At 61.7% G+C, this 10539-nt stretch overlaps 1 protein-coding gene across 2 annotated transcripts; it reads left to right on the top strand.

Annotated features, from left to right (window-relative positions):
- Positions 1–2189: 2189 nt before the first annotated feature.
- LCN2 (lipocalin 2) lies at positions 2190–10308 on the top strand. Of its 2 annotated transcripts, XM_079791476.1 has the most exons (7): positions 6445–6877; positions 7374–7510; positions 8619–8698; positions 8869–8988; positions 9197–9298; positions 10012–10041; positions 10135–10308. In XM_079791476.1, exons 1-6 carry the CDS (start codon positions 6740–6742, stop codon positions 10032–10034), a joined length of 600 nt encoding a protein of 199 aa, XP_079647602.1. In that variant the 5' UTR covers positions 6445–6739; the 3' UTR covers positions 10035–10041; positions 10135–10308. The 2 variants fall into 2 exon arrangements, with proteins under 2 accessions (XP_079647603.1, XP_079647602.1); XM_079791477.1 differs by lacking the exons at positions 6445–6877; positions 7374–7510 and adding an exon at positions 2190–2487.
- The last annotated feature ends 231 nt before the right edge of the window (positions 10309–10539 follow it).

Below are 10539 nucleotides of genomic sequence, written 5' to 3'. Positions count from 1 at the left end.
CACGGAGGGGGACGGGCGCTTCGTGCACACTCGCGCTTCTGGATTTGCCCCAGCTCCCTGGTTCAGCCCCTGTGGGACAGCACACCTCAGCCAGGCGAGCAAGTCAGCACCAACAGCGGTCAGTCCTGTGGATAGCGTGTTCCCCTGACATGATGTGGTACAAATGGCACTTGACCTCTGTAGTTTTCCTCCTAAAACTCATAACCCCAGTCTAGTCATGAGAAAAACGCCTAAAAGTCCCAATAGAGGGCGATTCTACAAAATACAAGAGTGGTACTCCTCAAAACTGTCCTCCTCAAAACTGTCAAGGTCATCAAGACCAAGGAAAGTCTGCTGCTGGTGTGGCTGAGGGTTTGAGCATCGACCTATGAACCAGGAGGTCAGGGTTCAATTCTCGGTCAGGGCACATGCTGGGGTTGAGAGCTCGATTCCCAGAAGGGTGTGTGCAGGAGGAAGCCAATCAATGATCTCTTTCATCACTGATGTTTCTATCCCTCTCTTCCTCTCAGAAATCAATAAGGAAAGTCTGAGCAAGTGTCACAGCCAAGAAGAGCCTAATGAGGCATGACAACTAAATGTAACATGGGATCGCCCTGGCTGGTTTGGCTCAGTGGGTAGAGCGTTGGCCTGCAGACTGAAGGGTCAAGGTTCTGGTCAAGGGCACATTCCCAGCTTGCAGGATCGATCCCCAGTAGGGGGGCGGGGGGTTGTGCAGGAGGCAGCCGATCAATGATTCTCATCATTGATGTTTCTTATCGCTCTCTTCCTCTCTGATATCAATTATATATATATATTTTTTTTAAGTGTGTATTCTCATATGTAATTGTCTGGTCATAAAAAAAAAAAAAGCAACATGGTATCCTGAATGGGAAAGGACATTATGGACAAACCAAGGAAATCTGAATAAAGTATGGACTTTAGTTAATAATGTATCAAAAGTGGTTCATTAATTGTAACCTGTCACAGTAATATAAGATGTTAATAATAAGGGAAACGATGCAGGATATATGAGAGCTCTGCAAACTATTTTCACAATTTTCCTATAAATTAAACAAAATTAAAAGTTCATTTTTTAAAACTTGCCTAATTGTGCACTTTGAATATATTGCATGGCTGGTGTTCTCTTTGTGGGAAGATTTGTTAATAACTTGTCAACTCTGTGATGTTACAGGGCCACTCTTTCTGTTACTTCGTGAATCCATGAGTTCAAGTATTTCCCATGTCATTACCTATAGCATCCTCTTACCCGTTAATGTCTGTAAAATCTATAGTTATAGATTTAAAAATTTCTACTTCTGTTTATGTGTCTCTTATACCTTTCTGTGTTGAGATTTTTTTCCCCCAAATTTCTACTTATGTTATTAGTCTTTTTCAGGAGTCATCTTTTGGCTTTGATATTCCTAATGTATCTTTGTATTTTATTAATTTCCGCTCTTCATTTACTTCTGCCTGATATTTTCTTTGGATTTATTCTGTGGTTTCTTTTCTAAGTTTTTACTTTGGACACTTTGCTCAGGACACTTTTCTTATAAAACACACACTGAAGGCTGTGCGTGTGCCTCGTTTATTGTGAGCTCGACAAGGCATTACGAGCCTGTTTCACCCAGATCCTGTGTTCTGGTGGGGGCGGGGGCTTCAGAGGGTCTACTACCGTTCAGCCAGGATTGCTTTTCAGATGGATCCTCCCAAGACCCCCTCAGGCCACGGGAGGACCAGTCACCCCGCCCTGCCTGCCTGCCCTCGCAGAGCAGCACCCCCTCCGGGCAGCCTCCCCCTCTCTGCTCCCCAGCCGGTCCCTCGCCCCTCTCCACTGGCCGGGTAGCCCCTTCTTCGAAGGTGTCCACTGCCCATTGGGAGCCTGACCTTGTCCTCACTGCCTGTCACAGCCTTGCTCAGGATCCCCTCCCCCCGAGGGAGAGGCTCGGCCACAGAACCACCACATCCGAAACAAACACTTGGTTCCCAGCAGGAGGAGGAGCGCAGCTGGGACCCCCGTCCCCCCACTTCCTCAACCTCTGAGATGAATGGGGAGGGGGGGCGGGGCACTGCCTGGCCAGTCTCCAGCGCCCAGGGCGGACTCGGCAGGAACCTGAGTACCTCTCAGCTGTCAGCTCTCATTTAAGCCTGCCCCCCAGGCCGGGCACTCTCCTGCTGTGTCCTGGGCACGGAGGATACAAAGATGGAAACAGCCTTTCGGGAGAGCCAGATCCATCCGCACACAAGCCACCTTTGATGGTGTCCAACGGACACCCAGCCGTGGGCCCAGGGAGCAGGGAGCAGGGAGTGGCCTGGCGGTGGCCACGCGGAGATGCCCTTCCCTACAGCCCAGGCAGGAGCGGTGCCGAGCTGCGAGGAGCAGAGGCCACGACCGGCGCTCCTGTCCAGCTCCACGGAGCCCAGCATCCACCCGCCACCAGCGGGGTGCCTGGAGCCCGCTGCAGGCCCGCCCAGAGCCGTGGCCTCCGGTCCCCACCGTGGTCCTCATGGGTGAGTCCAGGCCCCAGGGTGGAAGGCAGGCGCACCCAGCTCAGGGGCATGCTTGGGCCAGGCACCGAGCACCAGGACACTGCCCCGGACCCAGACCCAGCGGCAGAGCCTACTGCCCCCCGCCCCCGCCTCGTGGACCCCTCTCTAGGGAGGAACCCAGTGGGCGTGTGGCCGGGGCTGTGGAGGGGCTGCCTTTTATTTTTATTTATTTATTTTTAATATATTTTATTGATTTTTACAGGGAGGAAGGGAGAGGGATAGAGAGTTAGAAACATCGATGAGAGAGAAACATCGATCAGCTGCCTCCTGCACACCCCCTACTGGGGATGTGCCCGCAACCAAGATACATGCCCTTGACCGGAATCAAACCTGGGACCTTCCAGTCCACAGGCCGACACTCTATCCACTGAGCCAAACCGGTTTCGGCAGAGGGGCTGCCTTTTAGAGCTTTTCCATAAACAGGGCCCCCACCAGCTGGAAGGGGCAGGAGCCAGGACGTGCTTGCTGAGCCCAGGTGAGTTGAGAGATGGGCATGGGGGCTAGAAAGCTGCTTCTAGAAACTTGAGAGTCCAGCAGAGGCCCGAGAGGAGCAGGCCTTCCCCCCTCCTGGGTGTTTGGACCTACAGTGGCCAAGGGGCCCATCTGTGGACACCGAGAGTCCCTGCTGCTGTGACTGACCTCCTGGGGCCTGGGCGTCTCCTCGACGTGGTCCCCGGCTCCTACAAGCCTCGTCACCCGCTGCCCGGGGACCCCTTGCCCAGCCTTCAGGCAACTCAGAGGGTATTATTGTTCCCCAACCACCGGCGGCTGGGCTGAACACGGCTCACACGTTTCCGGGGACCGGTCCAGGGGGTTAGACTGGATTCCTGACATGCAATCAGCACAGAGAACACTTCGCTGCCTTCCTGAAGGGGTCAGAGCAGGCACGGGCTTGGGCCCTGTGGTCGGGAGAACAGGCCACTGTGTCCGTGGGAGCCCCGGGTCTTGGGCCTGTGGAGAGGGGAGAGCCACCTGCCAGGCCGTGGGGGTGGGAGGGGGACTGGAGCAGCCAGATTTCTCCTGGCTTCGTGCCACAGAGAGACCCACGTGTAGATGGTGTTTAAGTTCCTGCCATTGTTCAACGGACCCGCAGTGGAACTTGGCAGGCCTGGCCCTGGCTTCTTGCAGGAGGATCTTGGCCCAAAAGCTTCTGTGTGGCTTGTGATGGGCCAAGGGGAAGTGGGCAAGGGCCTGGCATGCTCACGCGGTGCAGGCCATTCTGAGAGCCCCTGTGCCTAGGGACTGCCCCCAGCTCGGGGCAGGGTGAACCTGAGAGTTTCCCTCCCTGACCAGGTGCCCAGGCCCAGGGGGGAGGGGGTGGACGAGGAGTGGGGCCACCAGGGTCCCGTCCGCCCTGGAACCCTTGGAGTCAGCCTGAGTCCACGCAGGAGTCCACCCGCGCCCCTCACCCAGCCCCCAGCCCCCAGCGCTCACAGCTGTGCGAGGAGGGGTGACTGCTGAGCTGACCCTGCCCCGAAAGCCCTGCTGGACTCTGAGGAGGTGGCAGAGTTTTCCTCTCACCCCCGCCTAGCCTGCAGGGCCCCCGCCTGCCTAAGGCAGAATGCAAGGAGCACCCCCAGCCCAGCACTGACTCTGCCCCAGCGACGGCCATGACTGTCCTGGGACCCCTGTTGTTTCCCAAACTGGTCCCCGTACATGGAGGGCAAGGAGAGACCAAAGAAAGAGACGGGCCACTCCAGATGGCAGGTGGCAGGTTTAATCAGCAAGGAGCTTACCCGCCGGTCTTGGGCGCGGAGAGACAAGTAGATCTCCACAGTCGCCGCCAGAATCTTAATTTATAGAGAGGCCTTCACGGCTCAGTCACATATGCCAGCCAGGGGGCTCAGGCACACGGCTCTCTCAAGGCTGTGCACTGACGGGGTGAGGGGTGGGCAGGGATTCACAGGGTTAGCCATGAGCAGAGGGCACAGGGGTGAGGGGTGGGCAGGGATTAGCAGGGTTAGGCATGAGCAGGGAGCACAGGGGTGAGGGGGGCAGGGATTAGCAGAGTTAGGCATGAGCAGAGGGCACAGGGGGTGAGGGGTGGGCAGGGATTAGCAGAGTTAGGCATGAGCAGAGGGCACAGGGGTGAGGGGTGGGCAGGGATTAGCAGAGTTAGGCATGAGCAGAGGGCACAGGGGGTGAGGGGTGGGCAGGGATTAGCAGAGTTAGGCATGAGCAGAGGGCACAGGGGGTGAGGGGTGGGCAGGGATTAGCAGAGTTAGGCATGAGCAGAGGGCACAGGGGTGAGGGGTGGGCAGGGATTAGCAGAGTTAGGCATGAGCAGAGGGCACAGGGGTGAGGGGTGGGCAGGGATTAGCAGAGTTAGGCATGAGCAGAGGGCACAGGGGGTGAGGGGTGGGCAGGGATTCGCAGGGTTAGGCCTGGGCAGAGGGCACAGGGGTGAGGCGTGGGCAGGGATTCGCAGGGTTAGGCATGGGCAGGGAGCACAGGGGTGAGGGGGGCAGGGATTCGCAGGGTTAGGCATGGGCAGAGGGCACAGGGGTGAGGGGGGCAGGGATTCGCAGGCACCGGGCGGGCCCCAGGCTGCTCATGCTGCAGACCCTGTCCTGCCCTCCCACAGTTCACACCAGGGAGCATGGGCCACTCTGTCCTGGCTTTAAGAGTCTGCCCAGTGACTCTTGGTGATCCAGGGCCCTGCCCCTCCCCTAGTTAAAATCCTTTGGGGCTCCACTGTCAGTCTCCCCCACATCCAACAGCCACCAAAGGCTCGAAGATCCCTTTTAAGGTCAAAGAGAGTGGCTGGGTGGAGCCCTGGCCTTTTGGCGGGAGTAGACCGGGGGGGGGGGGGGGGGGGGCGGGTAGAGGAGAGGCTGGGGAGGCCACGGGCCTGGGGGGCACGCGGGCTTTGGTGGCCACAGCGTGGAAGCTTTGCTCATCTCCACTTCCTGCCCTTTCGTCACCCAGACAGGCAGCCCGGCCAGGGCCTGAGGGGGCTTCCCTGCCTCAGGGTGGCCAAGGCTGCAGCCCACCCACCAGCTCAGGCCCCGCCCAAAGCCCCTTCCCTCGGACCGCTGCCCCCGAGCCCGGCTGGGGTGCTGGTTTCAGAGCGGCGGGTGGCGGGTAGAGCCAATGGCCCCTGTCCGTGTCCTGAGGCCAGGACCCCCTCAGTTCCACCTCAGGTCAGACTCCAGGCAGCCTCCGTCCTCATGGCGGCATCAGGAGGCACTGCCCCGGGGGCTGAGCCCCGTGGCCCCCTCCCAGGACAGCCAGAGCCCCAGGGAGGAAACTGCTCGCAGGGACACAGCTGGGACCAGCCATGGCAGGAACACTCCTGGGGACCCAGGCCTGGCCCACTGGACGGGGTCCAGGTGGTGGGTGGTCTCAGTGACCCTCAAGGGCGAGGCCAAGGGCTTGCACTCCCGGAGCCAGAGCACCAGGTGTCCGAGCAGCAGGCGGAGAGCGGCCCAGGCCCGGCCGGTGCAGTGCGCACCCCTCGCTGTCCCGCTCCGGGTGCGGCCGGAGTGCCCGGCTTGGGGTCTCGGGGCCCACAGGAGGGGCCACGTCCGTAGGATCAGCTTCAGTCCAGGGCCACCCCTGCACATGGGGCGCGGAGGAGGGGAGGGGCAACTCCAGGGGGGGGCCCTTCCAGATGGCGTCTGAGGAAGGGGTTTCCCCCGTGCCAGGGCTGGCGGGGCCCTTGGAGAACTCAGAACACCATGTCCTTCCCTGTCAGGAATGTTCACTTCCAGCGCCCCACCCTCCCCTGCGCCTTCTGAGAACCAGGAAACAGATCATGAGGGTCTCACACACATACCCCCCACCCCCACCCCCACCTCGGCCCGAGCAGGGGCTCCGGGAGGTCAGAGATGGCAGCTCGTCCAGATCAGGGCCACTGAACACAAACAGGGTGGAGGAAAGGGGCACAGAGTGTGCAGGGAGCCCCTGCCCCGCAGAGGTGGGGCGCTCAGGGGGAAGTCCCGGTGCCTCCCTGGCCGTCCTGCCCCTCTGTCTTGCACAATCCTGACCACAGGGAAAGGGGCAGAAATCTTACCAAATGTCCCGCAGGAGTTGCTGGCAGTTACCTCACCTTTCCTGAATTTGGCAAAGGACAGACCGCTCCACGCCAGGGTGAGCTGGAGAGCAGTGGGGACCATAAATAGGGCCCCTCAGGCCAGCCTCCTCACTCGCCTCTTCCTCCTTCACCACCTGCCTGGCTCAGCAGCTGCCCGGTGGCCTCAGCCCTGCAACCATGCCCCTCGGTCTCCTGTGGCTGGGCCTCACCCTGCTGGGGGCCCTGCAGACCCGGGCCCAGGACTCCACCCCAAACCTGATCCCAGTCCCACCTCTGTCCAGGGTCCCGCTGCAGCCAAACTTCCAAGATGACCAGGTGAGGCACCCGGCGGGGCAGCCGTGGGGAGGACCCAGGAGCAGTGGGAGCAGAAGGGAGTTGAGGCCGAGTCTTAGAGAACGTTTAGGACAGGATGGGCCCAGGTTTCAGCTCAGCCTGCCCTTCTGCCTCCTGATGGATACCATGTCCCCACCCCCACCCCCGCCCCAGCCTCGCTGACCTGCTAGGCCCACATTCTCTCCCATAGTCTCCATAGTCCATGCAAGGTGGGGACATCTTCAGTCCCACTGGCCACGGTCACTCCATCCCTGCCAGACCCAGGGCTCCCTCTGGCCCATAGCCTCCAGCTCCTGCCCGCTTTGTCAGCGCAGGCCCAGTGCAGGCCCAGTGCGGGCCCGAGTCCCAGGCAGGAGTCCTGCGGCCCTGGAGGAGGCCCTCCTGGTTCTGAGCCAGCCGCCCAGAGACGCGTGCAGGGACAGAGCCGTCGGGGCCCCTGCGGCCCACGGCCCACTCGCCTGTCACCAGCCCCCTGCAGTTCCAGGGGAAGTGGTACGTCGTGGGCCTGGCGGGAAATGCAGTTTCCCAGAAAGAGGGCGCCCAGTTTAAGATGTACACCACCAACTACGAGCTGAAAGAAGACCGCAGCTACAACGTCACCTCCACCCTGTTCAAGTGAGGGCGGCCACCTCCTGGGGAGCATGGGAACGGGGGGCTGCGGGAAGGAAGGGCGCTGAGAGACGGGCTGATGTCACGGCCAAGGGGTGACCGAAGCTGACAGGGAGTCACTTGTCCTCTACTCAGTACTGGATTCACAGACTGGTCTCCTCCTTCCTTCATTCATCACGTCAGCATTTATGGATCACTTCTGTGCGCACACAGACAGTCGTAGGGATGCGCACGGACAGGCCTCGGGGAACGAGACAGAGAGCAGGGGCGTCTGGAGTGGGAGGAGGGTCCCCGGGCCCAGCCTGGAACCCCCCAGCACCTCACTGGGGCTCCCAGGGAGGTGGCCGCTCGGCCAGGCCTTGGAGGAACCGATCTGCCTTGGAAGGAGGGGCAGGGGGCTCACAGCAGGGGCTGGCGGCCTCCGAGGAAGAGAGCCGCTCCTTCGGGCAGCCGCAAGCCATCACGCAGCTGCCCTGGGCACAAGCTCAGGAGCAGCCTGGCGGTGGGGGGTGGGGGGGTGGGCACCACACTGCTGCGGCCTCAGGCACCGGCACCCAAGGGATCTGGTGAGGAGCACAGGGCCCTCTGGCGGCAGGGGGCAGAGGAATGGTGGGGTGCCAGGCTCACCAGCTCCTGTGGGTTTCTGGCTCTGGTACCTGGGGTCGGGGTGGGGGGGCGGGGGCTGGAGCATTGGGGCAGTAGGGGCATGAGAAGGACGGGTTTGGGGAGATCGGCTCTCAGGTGCCAAGGACATGGTGAGATGAATTGCCCAGGAGAGGGTACAGAGGGAAACAGCAAGACAAGAGGAGGGACAGACGCCCAGGGTGGGGAGGACCAGACAGAAGGCCACCGAGGGAGACAGCCCTGAAGGCGGAAGGACAGTGGGTGCTGGAGGCGGGCGCGGGCAGGGCAGCGGGAGAGCACAGAGGGAAAGGCCAGGCGTCCTGCTGCGGGGGGGGGGGGGGGGTGAGGGAGGGGAGGAGGGGGGCTGGGCTGCACCCAGGGCTTCGGAATCCCAGCCCCTCCAGCGCCAACCCTGGCTCCCACCTCGTCCAGCCCAGGGGGCCCAAGCCTGCGTGTCCCCCTCACCCACACGTCTCTCCCACTCCCACAGGGACCAGCACTGCGACTACTTTGTCAGAACGTTTGTCCAAACTTCCCCGCCCGGCCAGTTCCACCTGGGCAACATTGAGGGTGAGTCCTGAGTGATGTGGGCCCTGGGGTTGGGGTCCCAGGCATGGGGTCCTCCCAGAGGGGGAACCGGCCCCCCGCGCCTCCACACAGACGCCGTCCAGTGCGGGGTGGGGAGGAAGGAGCTGTCTGTCCCACCAGCCGGGGCTGACCCCGCGCCGTCCACCCCGCAGCCTACCCAGAACTGCAGGGCTACACCGTGAAAGTGGCGGCCACCGACTACAGCCAGTTCGCCATGGTGTTCTTCAGGAAGGTCTTCCAAAACCGGGAGTTCTTCAAGATCACCCTCTACGGTGGGTCTTCACCCTCCCCCACCCCGGGGACCCCCTCCTGTCCCATTCCAGGGGGGAAGGGCCCAGCCCCCCATCCCCCAAGGCCCCGGGGGGCCAGGGGAAGAGGACTTTCGCAGACCCCCACGCGGAAGGGGTCTGAGGCTCGTTCATCCATTCAACAATATTCATGGAGCGTCTCCCGGCCCCTCGCCCGCCATCTTGGCCACAGGAAGGACCAAGGAGCTGCCCCCTGAACGGAAGGAGAACTTCAGCCGCTTTGCCAAATCCCTGGGCCTCGCCGATGACAACATCGTCTTCCCTGTCCCAATCGGTAATGGCCAGGTGGGGAGAGGAGGCAGGGGCCTGGGACTGTCCAGGCCTGATGACACCCCACCAGGGAAATGGGGAGAGGGGGCCCGCTCCCCTCTAGTCACTGGAGCCCCCTGGGAGCCACTCTGGGTTCAGAAAGGCCATGCCCCAGCCCAGGGGTCTGCGGGGCCCCCAGGGGTCTGGGTCCTAAGGACTCTTCCCTGAGAGATGGCTTGGGCCGACCCAGATGAGCGTTTCAGGCCGGTCCAAGCTTCCCAGTCTCATGGCCTGGGCCCCCTCCCCCATAGCCCAGGTCCTGCTGTTCTGGGCCCCCTCCCCCTCCCCCTCCCCCTGGGGCTTGCTCATCACTGAGTGGGGAGGCACTTTTGTCTTCAGGTGACCTGGCCAGGCAGGGGCCGTACCCGGCCACTCAGAGCCACCGGCCTCCCCAGGGCGGAGGGGCTGCCAGGGCTCATCAGGTTAACGGGCAGGAGACCTCGGCGCCCAGCAGGTGGCTGGGCATCATCTGCGTCCTTGAGAACAAGTGGCCCCCAGGTGTTCTCAGGCCTTTCTCTCGATCCCCTCCCCCATCACCTGTCCCTCTGCTGCCCCAGCCCTGAAGGGAACCTCTAGATGTGCTGCTACTGGGCCAGGCTGGGGCCTGGGGCAGCCGGGGGGCAGGGCAGGGGTCACACACACATCCCTGCCTATTGTGACGAACTGTCTCCCCCACAGACCAGTGCATCGATGACCAGTGAGCATGCGGTGAGTAGGGATGGGGAGGGGGCTGATGGGAGCCAGAGTGCAGCTCCCCTACCCGGCAGTGTCGCCGTGGTGACGCCCCTGCGTTCCTCTCAGGTGCCTCCTGCCTTCCCCCTTCCCGCTGCCTTCCTATCAGCCTCTGCCCAAGGTGCCCCCCAGCCGCCCCCACGAGCCGACGCCGCTGAGAGCCGGGAGCCTTCTCACAGTTCGGCCCAGCGCTGACCTGGCCACCCTGCTGATGGAGCTGCTCCCCGACTGCTAAATAAACACAGGCCCAGACCCCCAGTCTGTGTTCCTTCCCACTGGGCCGTCCGGGAGGGCAAGGGGCAAAGGGTGGCTCTCAGCATTACGCCCAGGCCGCCTTGAGGCCCTCAGTGAGGGATGGAGGTCCCAGAACGGGAGTCCATCTTTGAATACTTCCTAACTCCCAAGCCTGGGTCCACCCCCAAGCCAAAGCTAGCCCTCACATGTCCTTGCCTTTGAGGGGTGCCCCGCCCAATG

This window comes from Cnephaeus nilssonii (assembly GCF_951640355.1).
Source record: "Cnephaeus nilssonii genome assembly, chromosome: 14".
In the NCBI taxonomy this organism is placed as follows: Eukaryota; Metazoa; Chordata; class Mammalia; order Chiroptera; family Vespertilionidae; genus Cnephaeus; species Cnephaeus nilssonii.
The sequence above is the reverse complement of the archived record's forward strand: the minus strand, read 5'-3'. Positions and strand labels throughout refer to the sequence as shown.

Coding starts and splice junctions, on each gene's coding strand:
- LCN2 (XM_079791476.1), top strand. CDS start 6,740: ATGCCCCTCGGTCTCCTGTGGCTGGGCCTCACCCTGCTGGGGGCCCTG. Junction 6,878..7,373: donor CAAACTTCCAAGATGACCAG/GTGAGGCACCCG, acceptor AGCCCCCTGCAG/TTCCAGGGGAAGTGGTACGT. Junction 7,511..8,618: donor GTCACCTCCACCCTGTTCAA/GTGAGGGCGGCC, acceptor CCACTCCCACAG/GGACCAGCACTGCGACTACT.